Genomic DNA, 16,080 nt, shown 5'->3' with positions numbered 1-16,080 from the left:
AGAAAGAAAGAAAGAAAGAAAGAAAGAAAGAAAGAAAGAAAGAAAGAAAGAAAGAAAAAGAAAGAAAGAAAGAGATGTATGGAAGAGGCTGAGAAGTTCAACGTTGAGGGACTGTATCTGGTTTGCTTTGAGTGAGGGCCTTATTCCACACCATAACATAGCTAAAGATATCAGAGAGGCATCATAACATGGCTAAAGATAAAGATTTAGAGGGACACGAGAGAGAGCCAAACTGGCTTTTATAACAGACCCATTCTCGATTAATCCATTAATCCATTCATGAAGGAGCCCTAGTGACCCAGTTACCTCTTAAAGGCCCTACTTCTTAATACTGTTATATTGAAGATTAGCTTTCTTTTCTTTGCTTCATTATTTTTTATTTTTAAATTTAATTTATTTTAGATAGATAGATAGATAGATAGATAGATAGATAGATAGATAATAGATGATAGACAGATACGAGGTCTCACTATATTGCCCAGACTGCTCTTGAACTCCTCCTGGGCTCAAACAATCTTCCCGCCTCAGCCTTCCAAGTAGCTGGGACTACAGGTGTGTGCTACTAGTTTTTGTTTGTTTTCGTAGAGAGGAGGACTCACTATGTTGCCCAGGCTGGTCTCAAACTCTTGGGCTCACGCGATCCTCCAGTCTCAGGCTCCCAAAGTGCTGGGATTAGAAGTGTGAGCCACTGTGCCCAGTCAGGATTAAGTTTCAACATGAATTTCATAAGGGACAAACATTCGAGCTATAATAAATGACGAGAAAACCGCTTCAACTATGCTGTCATTTACTGGTAGCAAAAGTCCTCTCTGTTTTTCTGAGTGAAAACAGTAAAAAGAGGAAGTGCCTCTAATCCCAGCACTTTGGGAGGCCAAGGAGAGCGGATCACAAGGTCAGGAGTTTGAAATCAGCCTGGCCAGCATGGTAAAACCCCATCGCTACTAAAAACAAAAATAAAAATAAATTAGGCATGGTGGTGCACACCTGTAATCCCAGCTACTCGAGAGACTAAGCCAGGAGGCAGGAAGCAGAGGTTGGAGTGAGCTGAGATTGTGCCACTGCACTCCAGCCTCGGTGATAGAGTGAGACTCTGTCTAAAAAAAAAAAAAAAAAAAAAACAGCAAGTGGTTCATGTGGTCCATGGGGGAGGGGAGGCCTGCACATCATTGCAGGCTTCATTTGGGCCTGTGTGTCTTACCAAAGACATAGATATCTCCTCAGTTTCTTAGACTTTTTAATCACCTATGTTGTGGAGGACCAAAGATGTCTAAAAATTGCATCCAACTAATGACAGGAGATATATAGAGTTTAGTGCATAGTAAGTGCTTAATATATGCTTGACTGTTATTTTAATTGTATTTATCAGTTTTTTTTTCCATTAGCCCTTCTTGTAGCTCTCCAAAGTACCAGAATAATTTCTATGCACAAACTTTTCGATCAAAGTAATCACAGACACTTTATTATTTATTTTAAGATATCTAGAACCCAAATGTTAGCCTTCAATTTTTTTCTTATAGGTCTAGACTCCAGGAAAAGACAATGCCAATGTTTTCCCCCTAAAACTTTGAGGCCGCATCACAGACAAAATATTTTTTTTATTATAGGAAGTGGCTGGGTGCGGTGGCTCTGTAATCCCAGCACTTCGAGAGGTCAAGACTGGAGGATCGCTTGAACCCAGGAGTTCAAGACCAGCCAGGGCAACATAGTGAGACCCCCATCTCTACAAAAAAATACAAAAATAAAATTAGTCAGGAATGGGTGGTGTACACCTATGGTCTCAGCTACTTAGGAGGCTGAGATGAGAGGATTGCTTGAGTCCAAGAGGCTGAGGCTGCAGTGAGCCAAGATTGTGCCACTGAACACAAGCCTGGGTGACAGGGTGATATCCTGTCTCAGAAAAGAAACAAAACGAAAAGAAAAGAAAAAAGAAAAGACCTTGAGTTTTGCTTCAAGGGTTTACAACACAAGAATGACAAGTAAAAAGCAACAGCCCAAAAATACTATTAGAGTGGTTGTTGACAAAACTAGAAAAGACATGTCCATTTATGACATGTTTTCATTAGGGATTATGAAGAAAAGTAAGATATAAAAATTATTATTTAACAATAACCACTTTTTTAAAGGAGGATACAGTTAACCTTTGAACAACACAGGTTTGGGGTGCAAGGATCCCCTTTTTTTTTCCTTTTTGACGGGGACTTGCTTCATCGCCCAGGCTGGAGTGTAGTGTCCTGATCTCTGATCACTGCAGCCTCAACCTCCCAGGCTCAGGTGATGCAAGGGTCCACTTTTTTTTTTTTGGTGACAAAGTCTTGCTCTGTCACCCAGGATAGTGTGCAGTGACGCGATCTCCACTCACTGCAACCTCCCCCTCCGGGTCCAAGTGATTCTGCTGCCTCAGCCTCCCAAGTAGCTGGGATTACAGGTATGCACTACCACATCCAGCTAATTTTTGTATTTTTAGTAGAGATGGAGTTTCACCATGTTAGCCAGGCTGGTCTCGAACTCCCAACCTTACATGATCTGCCTGCCTCGGCCTCCCAAAGTTCTGGGATTACAGGTGTGAGCCACTGCACCCGGCCAAGAGTTCACTTTTATGTGGATTTTCTTCTGCCTCTGCCTCCCCTGAGACAATAAGACCAACCCCTCCTCTTCCTCCTCCTCCTTGGCCTATTCAACCTGAAGATGATGAGAATGAAGATCTTTATGATGATGCACTGTCACTTAATGAATAGTAAATACATTTTCTCTTCCTTATGATTTTCTTAATAACATTTGCTTTTCTCTAGCTTACTTTATTGTCAGAATACAGTATATATAGTATACATAACATATAAAATATGTGTTGACTGTTTACATCATCAATAGGGCTTCCAGTCAGCAGTAGGCTATTAGCAGTTAAGTTTTGAGGAGTTAAAGGTTATACTTGGATTTTGACGGCATCGGGGGTTGCCACCTTGAACTCCGTATTATTCAAGAGTTGAATATATAAGGAAATGTAAGGATACCTATTTGACAAAGTTTAATTATTAATAACAATTTTTAAAAATTTAAATAACCATAATATAAGGTGGGGAGTTATGTGTACACACTGAGAGCCACCTCTATAAAGTAGAATATAGTAGGGTCCCAAAGACGGTAATTTGCATGTTATAAGTGATTACAGGGGTGTACACAATTTTTTCTTTCTTTCTTTCTTTTTACTTTTTATTTTTTATTGAGACAGAGTCTCAGTCTGTCACCCAGGCTGGAGTGCAGTAGTGCCATCTCTGCTCACTGCAACCTCCACCTCCCGGGTTCGAGCAATTCTCCTGTGCCTCAGCCTCCCGAGTAGCTGGAATTACAGGCGCCCACCACCATGCCTGGCTAATTTTTGTAATATTAGTAGAGACAGGGTTTTGCCACGTTGGCCAGGCTGGTCTGAAACTCCTGTCCTCAAGTGACCACCTACCTCAGGCTCCCAAAGTGCTGGGATTACAGGCGTAAGCCACCACACCCCACCTAGTTTGTTTTTTTAAAGGGGCTTCTTACATATATTTTCTAGAAAGTAATTCTTGTTTCAGCAATATAGTATGGGTATTCCTCCATATCAGTATGTAAGATCTACTTCTTTATTACTGGCGTTGGGACTTTTCAGTTTGATTTGCATTGCACAATTATATTTAATAAGGTTAATTAAATTTCCAGTATTCCTCCTCTTTGCTTACTCTCTTCTTCTGAAAAGAGGAGCTAACTCATGTTCCAAAGGAACTGTGAAAGTTGATCCTACAAATTGGGTCATTTTTGTCTTACTCAACAAAAACAGAGTCAAGAAGCCAGGGAGAAGCACTCAGGGCACAAAACATTGCTCCAAAACTGCAATTTTCTGCAAGCCTGGCAGCTGAAACTGCCTGCTATCACCTGAAACCAGGTTTAACTAAGGCTACTGAAACAACCTGCTACAACTACATTGAACAGACTAGCTCTGTTCATTGCCATCATTTGCCAATCCGAACTTGCCAGCTCCTCAAAACCTTACTAGCACCAGTGAAATTTCTCAGAACAATGTGTGACATTTTTGCATTTTATAAAATCTTTTTGTACTTCAGTCATGCCAAAGACCAGCTGGTCTGTGTGTATGCCCTGAATTGCAATTCTTTCCTCCCAAATAAAACATTTTAATTTCAGAGATTCATCTCTATATTTCATTTGACTTTGATATACTATTACCTTGTAATATCAGCCAGCCCAGCAGCCCCTCACAAAATAGCTCTGTTGAATGATACAGAATGGAGAAAGAGTTCTTTATTATTTAACTCAATGGGTCTCTCAATCTTGGATATACATTAAAACTATCTAGAGGTTTTTAAAAAAATAACACTATACCTGAGCTCCAAACCAAGAGATTATGATTTAGTTGGCCTGGATGAGAGTCCGGGAAGCTGGTAAGGTTTTTGTTGTTGTTATTGCTGTTTTTGAGACAGAGTCTCACTCTGTTGCCCAGGCTGGAGTTCAATGGCATGATCTCAGCTCACTGCAACCTCTGCCTCCCAGGTTCAAGCGATTCTCTTGCCTCTGCCTCCTGAGTAGCTGGGATTACAGGCACGCACCACCACCACGCCCGGCTAATTTTTGTATTCTTAGTAGAGACAGGGTTTCACCATGTTGGCCAGGCTGGTCTTGAACTCCTGACCTCATGATCAGCTCACCTTGGCCTCTCAAAGTGTTGGGATTACAGGCGTGAGCCACCACATCCAGCTTGTTGTTTGTGTGTGTGTGTGTGTTTGTTTTTCTTTGTTTTGTTTTTATAAACTCTATATGTAATTTTAGTTTGCAGCCAAGTGAAGAGTTAATGAATGGCCTAGGTAAGTGTGGTATAATATGAAACACATTTGGTCTTTGTCCCCAGTTCCTGTCATAAGCTCCTAAAACCCTTTGAATTTTGAGTGATAGGAGTGTCTTTTGTTATTTATAATAAGACTCTTTGATAACCCTTGAGTATATGTTAATGAAGTTATACTCATTATAGGTTGGGGCCCCTAGATAGCCTCAGGATGGTACTAGTCACCAGAAAGACCAACTGATGAAAAGATTAGTGTGTTGGAACTTCCACCCCGACGTGTCCATTTCTGGGAAGGTGAAGCAGAGTTGGAGATCAAGCTCTACAAAAACTCTTGAACGATGAGCTTCTTGTTTGCTGAATGTGTGGAGGTGCTGTGAGGGTGGCATACACCTGGAGAGGGCATGGACTCTCACCACCAAAACCCCCTACATACAACCCTATTAATCTCTTCATCTAGCTATTTGTCTGTAGCCTTTATAATATCTTTTATAATGGATTGGTAAATGTGAACTGTCCTAGCAAATTAATCAAAATCAAGGAGGGAGTCATGGGAGTCCTGGTTTCCAGCTGGTCAGTCAGAAGTAGAGGTAACAACCTACTATGTGTGATTGGCATCTGAAGTGGAGGGCAGTCTTGTGGGACTGAACCCTCAACCAGTGGATCTGACACCATCTCCAGGTAGATCCCATCAGAATCAAATTGAATTATAGGATACCCAGTTGGTGTCTGCTGGAGATTGTTTGGTGTTGTTAAATTAAGTTTAGCCTAGGAAAGGTGCAGTGGCTCATGCCTGTAATCTCAGTACTCTGGGAGGCTGAGGCCAGAGGATCACTTGAGGCTAGGAGTTTGAGACCAGCCTGGACAACATGGTGAAACGCCATCTCTACTAAAAATACAAAATTAGCCAGGTGTGGTGGTGCATGCCTGTAATCCCCGCTACTCGGGAGGCTGAGGCATGAGAATCACTTGAACCCTGGAGGTGGAGGTTGCAGTGAGCCAAAATGGTGCACTCCAGCCTAGACAACAAGAGAGAAACTCAGTCTCAAAAAAAGGTTTAGCCTAAAGTTGCCTTGGCTGGGCGCAGTGGCTCACACCTGTAATCCCAGCATTTTGGGAGGCTGAGGTGAAAGAATTGCTCAAGGCCAGGAGTTCATCTCTACTAAAAATTAAAAAACAAAATTAGCCAGGCATGGTGACATGTGCCTGTAGCCCCAGCTACTCTGGAGCCTGAGGCAGGAGGATTGCTTGAGGGCAGGAAGTCGAGGCTGCAGTAAGCCATGATCATACCACTGAACTCCAGCCTGGGTGACACAGTGAGACCTTGTCTCAAAACAAAAAGTAAATAAATAAAGCTGCCTCCCTATGTAAGTTCAGGCTAAAGGTTTCTCTATGCATACTGTAACCTAACTGGATATGTCAACAGACTGTAACTTACTGTTATACCACAGAGTCTCAGCCAATCACACGTGGTCAACTCTTCAAACCCTGTTTAAATGAGGCAAATGCTGAGCTGCAACCAATCTGGCTGTTTCTTCCCCTGACTTCCATTTTCTGCACATCACTTTCCTTTTTCTGACCCTAAATGTTATCCATCCATGTGGCATCCCCAGAGTCATTTTGAATCTGTTCTGGTTCCGGCAGCTGCCTGATTCGAGAATCATTTTTGCTCAGTTAAACTCTGTTAAATTTAATCTGTCTAAAGTTTTTCTTCTCACAGAATGTGGAAAACGTATCTGGTTACAGAAGCATTCTGTGTTGAGTATAAGAGTTGAAATTTTAAAACTTTGTTTTTCTTTCAGAGTATCACCCTCCAATTTGTTCAGCCAAGTTCCTACAAGTCTTCCCTCAGATACCCTTGCTCCACTGTTTGGAATTACACAAACCTGCCAGTGGCTGTCCTTCCTGGCTCCATTGCCTGGAAACCCAGGCCCCACCCACCAATCAAGAGAACCACTACCCACTTACTCTCAGCTCAGGCGAATGGCTTCTCTAACACCTCCCCAGATTTTTGTTGTTGTTCCTTGAACAACGTTATTTCTTTTGTAAAAAATTATTTTTTTTTTAATTCAATTTTTTGAATTGAGACAGGGTCTTGTTATGTCGCCCAGGCTGGTCTTGGACTCCTGGGCTCAAGTGATCATCCTACCACGGCCTCCCAAAGTGCTGGGATTACAGACATGAGACACCTCGCCCAGCCTGAACAACAAAATTTCCATTGCCAAGTTCTTTGCGAGTACCTATGCTATATTCTTATCAGGTATATATTTTAATTATTTGAGTGCATATCTGTCCCTCCGCTAAACTGAGACGATTGGGAGCAGTGTTGTATTTATCCTGTCAGTACCTAGAACTAGCTAATTCAGATTCTTGATCAAATAAACAAAACTGGCCATCAGGTATAAAACTATGCCTTGAAAATTTTAAATCCATTGTCATTCAAAGTACACTTGGCCTTTAGTATCCAGGGGCTCCACATCTGTGGATTCAGCAAACCATGGATCAAAAACATTGGGGAAAAAAAAGGGATGGTTGTGTCTTTACTGAACATGTACACACTTTTTTTTCTTGTCATTATTCCTTAAACAATAACAACCATTTACATAGCATTTACATTGTATTAGGTATTATAAGTAATCTAGAAATGATTTAAAGTATACAGGAGGATGTGCATAGGTTATATGCAAATACTATACCATTTTATAGAAGGGACTTAAATATCCAGAGATTTTGGTGTCCAAGAAGGGATCCTGAAACCAATCCCCCAGGGAGACCAAGGGATGACTGGGTATCTATTCCTTGCTAAAATATTAAATCCTTAGATACTTTTGCTCCCTCTTAGAGTCTGCATACTCCTCATGACCTGGCCCGCAAGAAAGAACTCTGGCTAAAGTATAGAAGGCTGGCCTCTCACTAGACAGCTGTGTCACCCCAACTATGCCATTTAACTTCTTTGAGCATCAGATTCCTAATCTGGAAAATGTGGATCACTGAGGCCCTTTACACTGTGAGCCAAACCCTATATACAAGGGGTTCACACTTTTTACCACGTGGTACTTGAAGACTGTTTCCCTGTTTGAAAATAAAGGGGTAATAGTGGGAGCGAGATATAAGAGACAACACATCAAATTTCACGGTTTTATTTAACTAGTGGAACAAAAATGAATCAGATTAACCGTAACTTTATCAAATGTATAAGAAGTAAATATGAATCTTATATGACAAAATGTTTTACTCATTATAACAAATTTCCAATAACCCTTCAATTATATTTCTAAATTTTTCCTCCAAATTCTAAGCACAATATGTAAATTGGAAGTAAACTTATACACGCATAACTATCTTATCAAGCTTCGAGTGCAAGAGATTGAGGAGTTAAGATCTGACCAAGATGTTGATGTTGGATATGAGAATTCTCTGCTCCCCACCTCTAAGTTGCCAGCCCTCCTAGAGCTACCTGCCCAGATACCTCAAACGTGGAGATAGCACTCCAAGTAGAATTATAAAAAAGATCATGCCTGTGTTAACATTATTATAACTGCGTTTTTTGCATAAAGTGTTTAAGCATATCAATATTAAAAAGCAAGGAAGGAGAATTTAGAATTCATCAAATCCAAATGCGGCATCTTCAAACCTGAAAAGAAAAGAAAAAGGTGAGCAAATGAATTTACTTTATTTGGATTGCAGATCTCATTACCAAACCTGTCTAATTTCTACTGTGTAGATCACCTTTTTAAAACAAGTAACTGCGGACAGTTCTCCAAACCCATTACAAAGAGTATATCCTGTTAGTGTATCCGTTTGGTGCTGCCAAAATCTTAGAAGAAAAAATGCTGATATGATATTTTGGTCAGTGCTGGACTGTATATATGACAGTGGTCTCATGAGATTAAAATAGCATACTTTTTACTGTACCTTTTCTATGTTTAGATACACAAATACTATTGTGTTACAACTGCCCACAGTATTCAGTACAGTAACAGGCTGTACAGGTTTGTAGCTTAGGAGCAATAGGCTAGACCATGTAGCTTATGTGTGTAGTAGGCTACAATATCTAGGTTTGTGTAAGCATTTCTTGGAATATGTCCCTGTCATTAAGTAACACATGACTATATTCGAATTCAAGTCCTGGCTCTACAATTTACTACCAGTGTGACAGGGCAGATCATCCACCTTCCTGATGCTCTCTCAAATCAATTCCCTGTTCTAGAATATAACAGGAGATTTGAATGGGTTTTCAGCATCAAGGTACCCTGGGCAGTAGAATTTCACCGAAAAGCTGGATCTTATACATTTGGACTCCAACTAAAGATGCAGAGAAGGCCAAGTTCCTCCCTCTCTCTTGCTTCTGGAGTTCCTTGTAGTCACATCTATTATAGTATCACTACATCAAGTTTTAACAATCTGGTTCCCTTTATTTCATCTAGTGGCCTGGGAGCCTCGAAGAGGCAAACACAGTCCCCACACAGGAATGGGATGTTTGCAGAACTGTATAACTCCTCTCTTCTGTCTGAAGAATAAAACAACTATTATACAAAGGAAGAGAGTGATTCATTTTCTCTTCTCAGCAGAGATGTCCAATGTGGAAATGGCAGAAGAAAGATCAAAGCCTTGCAGGTAATGTGGGTAACCACCTGCCTCTATCCTGCAATACCATACTGGCAGTTCCTTTGCCCTCTCTGTAGAGGGTCAGTAATGTGGCCACACCCGGGGCCACACACCTTCTTCATACCACAGGAGAAGGGAATGTGACCCTGTAGGATTCTTCTTTGCCTGCTAAAATGCTACTCTGTCAATGTTCTCCACATAGTGAGGGTTATCATGTTAGAACTGTCTATAAATAGTCCTCAGGATAGTGAAACAAAAACATTTTCTTAAGGTCAAAAACTTACCTCCATGATGCTGCTTACATGTCTCGATCTATGAAAAAGACAGTGGAGAAAGAAAAAGGAAGACATTAAGTTATACTTTTAAAATACCATGTACTAATAAATGTCTAAAATGGTTAGAAATAAGGATGGCAGAATAGGCTGCTGTTCCTATCCATGTATACCTTGTTTAGAGCTACCCAGCAGGAACATGCCCTTCCTACTAGCCTCAGATACCAATCCAGCCAGAGAGTACTGGAGGAGTCCAGGATTATAGGATGCTAGGATACGCAGGACTTACAAACAAAGGTCTATACCTTCTTGAGATGTTCGTTAGTGCTCAATATACCTGAAGCTGCCACGAAAGCTAGAGGAAGCCAGTAGGTAAGAAGTGTTAAGAGTGCATATGTATTCATGCAAGTGCTGCTGCTGCTCCCTGCTCAACTGCAGGGAAACTACTGGTTCAGAAACCATGCTGTGCAGCAATCTCTCAGCAGGTGCCACTAATCTGATCTTTAAGAACATTCTCTGACAATCCCAATATGCAGATTGTTTATATCAGATGGGATGGGACTCATTCAGGGTAGTATAGCCATAGACTTTTTTTATATCAAAGCAGCTTTATGATATGACTAGTCATACACAACTTTCAGCAGCTTACAAAAGAATGTAAGACTTACCCCACTTAACTGTCCTGGGCCCTGTCAAAGTCACATGGTTCACACGGCAGGCATACTCATCTTTTTCATTGGGGGTGAATTCAGTGTAGTACAAGAGATAGAAAGACCAGTCTTTGCTGAAAGACAAGTCTGAATGCTCCACTTTTGCCATTTTCTCTCCATTCTTCAGTAAGTCAACTTCAATATCAGATGGATGAAACCCAGACACATAACAATTCAGGAAATTTGGCTTTCCATTCTCTGGTGGATGGCGTGAGTAAACCTGAATCTTTGGAGTACCTGAGGAACATAGGAAAAAGACACATTAATATTGCCAGGGTATTTCACTTGGGGCTAACTTGGTCTCAAGCTCCATGAGGCACCAAGTGTTTACATTTGATCATCGATTTCTCCCAATTCCATTTCCACTCTGGCCAAATGAGCTTCCCCCTTCCCAACAAGCCACCTCCATTTTGAGGAATAAACCATGACTTGGTATCTTTCCCTCATAATTCCTCTATACATGACTTTTTTGGTTTTTTTTCTAGCATATTTCTAGCAGTATCTTCTGTCACTGGAGATTGTGCTGCATTTTTAAGAACCTTTTTCTGGATGCTCTCAAGCACTTCTGATGGCTTCTCAGCACTCATAGCATTCTTTAACACATCACTCAAGAGTCTACATGATTTGGCTCCAAGCTCCTTTTCAAAGGTCATTTCTCAGTTCATAATAGCCCCATCAAATTACTCATGTTACTGTACTCTGTTTCCACCCCTTCCATTTTTTTCCTTACGTTTACTCCTTTCTTTTTGGCTCCTGCTCCTGCCTCGATCTACACCCACCTGATTTTCTAAACTGTATTAAGTGTCTAGAAGAGTGCCTGGGATATAGCAATTGCTCTATACGTGGCAGATGTTATTATTATTACCTCAGGTTCCTAAGCAGATCAACCCAAGGTATGTTTTATTTTGTTGTTTTTGTTGGTTTTTTGTTTGTTTGTTTGTTTGAGATGGAATCTCATTCTGTTGCCCAGGCTGGAGTGCAGTGGTGAGATCTCAGCTCATTGCAACCTCTGCCTTGGTTCAAGTGATTCCTGGGACTACAGGCACACACCACCATGCCAGGTTAATTTTTGTATTTTTAGTAGAGACGAGGTTTCACTATATTGGCCAGGCTGGTCTCGAACTCCCAACCTCTAGTGATCTGCCTGCCTTGGCCTCCCAAAGTGCTGGGATTACAGGCATGAGCTACTGCGCCCAGCCCAATCCAAGGTATGTTCTTACCAAACAACAAAACCTCTTTATTTCTGCCAAGGGTTTATATGCCAGATCCCGCTCTGATTTTTTTTTTTTTTTTTTTTTTTTTTTTTTTTTTTTTTTTTTTTTTTTGAGACAGAGTCTTGCTCTGTCGCCTGGGCTGGAGTGCAGTGGCGGGATCTCAGCTCACTGCAAGCTCCGCCTCCCGGGTTTACGCCATTCTCCTGCCTCAGCCTCCCGAGTAGCTGGGACTACAGGCGCCAGCCACCTCGCCCGGCTAGCTTTTTGTATTTTTCAGTAGAGACGGGGTTTCACTGTGTTAGCCAGGATGGTCTGGATCTCCTGACCTCGTGATCCGCCCGTCTCGGCCTCCCAAAGTGCTGGGATTACAGGCTTGAGCCACTGCGCCCGGCCACAATTCTTTTAAATACACTTATATTCAGGGTACATGATCACTAAAAGGCAGCTACTCCTCCATGTCTGGGAGGTTGTGGGGAGAAGGAGGAGTACCAGGCCACCTTGACCAGATAAATCTCTCTAGAAACACCCTATCATCAAGGAAAGGCTACTAGCCCCATGGAGAGGTGGATTGGGGAATCTAATGAAGACTTGATTTTTTTCATAACATTAAAAGCTAAGAGAGCTCTTTGCATCTGAGCTTCTAATAATAAGAACCTAATAAATGCCTCAGGGGTCAGAGCGGAGATTCATCCTGCCTGGAACTCTCTGTTTGAGGGAAGGCAGCAAGATTTGGTGAGAGCATCACTTTAATCTTTTCTAAGAAGAGGACAAGTATCAGACAGGCTGGGTTTGAATTGGGGCTCAACCAGTTACTGGCTTTGTGACTTTTGGAGAGTTATTTAAGCTTACAAAACTTAACCGAAAAATTAATTTATGCTCACAGTAAAACAAAACAAAACCACACACAGGACAGAGGGGAAAAAAGACCTTCAGAGGTAATCACCATTACATGCTTCTTGTGGTATCTTCCAGAAATGGTCTATGCATGGCATGTATTACTTTGAAAATTTTCAAAATAAGATTTTTTAAAAAACATCTGATTGTTATTTTTTAAAACGACATCTAACATAACCAGCAAATACTAGTAATGGTGATGATATATACATTATCCTTTATGTTGTCAATAAATTGTATTCAAATTAAATGCAATTTTCTCATGATCAAAACATTCTGCTTTTGATCATGCTTTGCCAGGGGGAAAAGGTGAGACGGCTTAGTGTATTACCAGGTATTTAGAAAGTGCTCAAGATCTTTGGTGTCCTCAACAGTCTTGGTAACCATCTTGGATTATCTTTATTAAAGGTTTTACAACTCCCCTGACTTTGACAAACCTTCCCTTTTTTCTTTCTTCCTTTTTTTGTCTTTTTTAAGGGACAGGATCTCGCTCTGTTGCCCAGACTGGAATGCACTGGCGCCATGATAACTCAAACTCCTGGCTCAAGAGATCCTCCCGCCTCAGCCACCCGAGTAGCTTGGGCCACAGGCGCCAGCCACCACACCTGGCTAATTTTTTCTTTTATTTTTTATACAGACGAGGTTTCACCATGTTGGCCAGGCTGGTCTCAACTACTGACCTCAAGCGATCCTCCCGCCTCGGCCTCCCTAAGTGCTGGGATTACAGGCGTGAGCTACCACGCCCAACCCCCCTCATGTTTTCAAAACCGAAAGAAAGAGGCACAGTACATCTCGGAAAGAACCAGGCAAAGAGCCAAAGACGAAGCCTTCTGTAAGAAAAGACCACAGCTCACTGCAAGCTCCGCCTCCCAGGTTTCCTGCACTCCAGCCCGGGAGACAGAGCCAGACTCCGTCTCAAAAAAAAAAAAAAAAGAAAGAAAAGACCACAGGGCCCGTGGCCGCCCGGTTTGCTCTGGAGAATCTCACGCAGAAGGTAGGCATGTTTCTTTAAAAAAACGCACAAATTACACCCAAAAGGCATGCGTTCCCGCAAAAGGCCCTGGTCAGGCTTGATTTCAATCTCGATTGCTGCCATTTATCCCCTGTGTAATTAAGTTTCTTAAAATCTCGGTGCCTCAGTTTCTTCATCTGTGAGAGGCAGAAGATAACCATAGTAGTTATCTATGGTGGAAGATAACTATTTTAAAAAATTAAATGACGCAAAGCACGTAAAGTCCTTGGCACACAGAAAGATGGCAATAACGGGTAGTTCTTATGATTTTTAAAAGTGACAGGTGATGGGAACAAATAGGTTAATGATTCGAAACCGCTTTGTATCACAGCCAAGCATTCTACAAACGTCGCGTGCTGTTTCCCCGCCACGGTGTGGCCCCACATAGACCCGGAGGTGCAGGGCAGGCGAACTTAGCGGCTCCTAGACGAAGTCCACAGCTCTCCGGTCTGAGGGAAGCAGAGCTGCAGCAGACAGGTTTACCCGGACGACGCCTCCCCCAGACCCCAGGCGCCCCTCCACGCATTCACAGCCCTCAGCTCCGCGCCTTTGGGACGAGCCTACCCGTCCCCCACTCCAGCTGCGCTCGGGGAGCCAGAGGACCCGCGAAAGAGCGGAAGAGAAACCCTCCCCCAACCTCGGCGCTCTGACGCTTATCAACGCCCTAAACTTTGTACCGACCCTCCAGTCGCCGTAGGCCAAATGTCTCCCCTGCTCCCCGCCGAAAGGGGCAAGAAGCGCGCGTCCGGGGTGCGCACCCCCTTTCCCACTCCCAGGCCACCCCACCGCTTCCCGGAGACCCAGCCCTGGACTAGCCCCCCGGCGGGCCACCAAGGAGAACTTGGAGAAGGGAGGTCACGGAGCGAGAGAGCACAGAGAGGGCCACAGAGGGTGCGGAGCGGGAGAGGAAGGACCAGAGCGGGAGGGTAGGAGAGACTCACGCTGGATAGCCTCCAGGCCAGAAAGAGAGAGTAGCGTGAGCACGGCTAAGGCCACTGAGCGAGACATCTCGGCCCGAGTGCTGTCCGCCGCTGGAATGCCCGCCGGGCGCGACGCCTCCCCTTATATTCCACGCGGGCACAGCCAATCAGGGCAAGGCCCGCGGGGACCGTCACCCGTCTCCAAGCCAGCGACGCAGTGCCAGGTTAGAGAGAGGGACTTTCCCGTTTTCGGTTTCCTTTTCTTAGAGTCTCGTGATGTTTAAGAAGGCATGCACTAGATTGAGTGGGTTTGCTGTCTGTACATCGGCGCCCTCCGATCTGGGGTGCGCGCCCCAGCTTGGGACACGTGGCGCTCATTCTAGGACTTCAGCTGGAGGCACCTTAAGGCCCCCTCCTCGCATTGCAAACTGGCCCCAGAGATACTAAGTCACTTGCTAATGGTGCCCCAGCCAGTTAAGGACTCGGATCTGCATTTTTCATTCGAGAAAACTGAAACCCAGAAGATTAAGATCGTTGAATGCTACCTAGCAGGAGAACTTCGGTTTATAACTACAGCTTGGGAATTGGCTGCAGCGTTTCTCGATTCTCTGGGCAAGAAAAATAGTCCCAGAAGCATCCTGAGCACAGCTCAGAGAGGGTCCTAGCAAACTGAGTACCTTTCTTGCTTCTTGAATCCCTTCAGGAAAAAGTGTTTGGAAAGTTCTGAGCCAAGAAGTTCCTCCCTGTGTCCTTGATATTTAGGTAATTTTCTTTGTTCTGTTGATTTGTGTGGGGGGGAAGGGGACCACTAATAGTAAAAGCAGTAACTGCTTAGGGCTTTAGAGCTTCCAGCGCCCTCCAGGTACAACATTCTCTTAGTTTCCACCCTAGAACAGGGACTGGCACATAGTACCTACTCAGTAAACTGAATGAATGGATGGATGGATGGATGGATGAATTAGTGAATACGTAAATAAACTGTAGGAGGAAAGAATTACCCCTATTCATTTTATGAACAGGGGAAACAAAGGCTGAGAGACTAGAATTCAAACTCTGGCCTGATTCCATTGACATTCATAATTTAGACACTGGAAGACAAAGGGCTTGGCAATTTTAGTGAGAGTTTGGACTGCATCTGCCTTGGGCCCAGCCAAGGACGTTAAACATGACAGGCAGACCCATTAAGAAAACCTACACTCTAACCGTAAATAAGGTGCTGCCATTTCGTAGTGGGGGAGTCCACAGGTCTTTTCTAAGAGGAACAGTGAGAAGAGGAAGTGGACCATGGGGATGGGGAGGGGCAGAGATCTTGGAAGTCACCGTGGTTTTCAGCTGAAAGGATTTGCCTAGCTTCCCCAAAGAGCACAACAAATACCTTCTAGGTTTCTTTTACATATTTTTAGGCTTTTGATAATCCTTATTGTGGAGGCCATGCCTAAACTAAGAAAATGCAATACTCTCCATGGACCTAATGAAATGAGATAATGCACAAGAGAGAGCCTCCCACAATGCCTGGCACATAATACGTGTTCTATAGTGTATAATAAGGGCTATAATTATTAATATTATTTACCTAGTTTTTCTACCAGCCCTCTCAATAACTAAAATATAAGAATAATTGTTATGCACAA

At 43.0% G+C, this 16,080-nt stretch overlaps 3 protein-coding genes across 4 annotated transcripts in view; 1 reads left to right on the top strand and 2 right to left on the bottom strand.

Moving 5' to 3' along the window:
* RTF1 (RTF1 homolog, Paf1/RNA polymerase II complex component) overlaps positions 1–16,080 on the bottom strand; it is a 236,534-nt gene that overhangs the window by 119,573 nt on the left and 100,881 nt on the right. The gene's annotated exons all lie outside the window — the stretch shown is intronic.
* B2M (beta-2-microglobulin) lies at positions 7,944–14,624 on the bottom strand. Of its 2 annotated transcripts, XM_023196367.1 has the most exons (4): positions 14,471–14,624; positions 10,368–10,646; positions 9,712–9,739; positions 7,944–8,453 (listed from the first exon to the last, which is right to left on the bottom strand). In XM_023196367.1, exons 1-3 carry the CDS (start codon positions 14,535–14,537, stop codon positions 9,726–9,728), a joined length of 360 nt encoding a protein of 119 aa, XP_023052135.1. In that variant the 5' UTR covers positions 14,538–14,624; the 3' UTR covers positions 7,944–8,453; positions 9,712–9,725. The 2 variants fall into 2 exon arrangements, with proteins under 2 accessions (XP_023052135.1, XP_023052134.1); XM_023196366.1 differs by lacking the exons at positions 7,944–8,453; positions 9,712–9,739 and having other exon boundaries at positions 9,769–10,646.
* The window catches only part of PATL2 (PAT1 homolog 2), a 49,271-nt gene continuing 47,924 nt past the window's right edge, over positions 14,734–16,080 (top strand). The window contains exon 1 of the mRNA XM_023196358.2: positions 14,734–15,211. The gene's annotated coding sequence lies outside the window, so the exon portion shown is untranslated. The remainder of the gene's footprint in view (positions 15,212–16,080) is intronic.

This window comes from Piliocolobus tephrosceles, chromosome 6, assembly GCF_002776525.5.
Source record: "Piliocolobus tephrosceles isolate RC106 chromosome 6, ASM277652v3, whole genome shotgun sequence".
Lineage (NCBI taxonomy): Eukaryota > Metazoa > Chordata > Mammalia > Primates > Cercopithecidae > Piliocolobus > Piliocolobus tephrosceles.
This window is presented reverse-complemented; position numbering and strand designations above follow the sequence as displayed.

Coding starts and splice junctions, on each gene's coding strand:
- B2M (XM_023196366.1), bottom strand. CDS start 14,537: ATGTCTCGCTCAGTGGCCTTAGCCGTGCTCACGCTACTCTCTCTTTCT. Junction 10,647..14,470: donor TGGCCTGGAGGCTATCCAGC/GTGAGTCTCTCC, acceptor TATGTTCCTCAG/GTACTCCAAAGATTCAGGTT.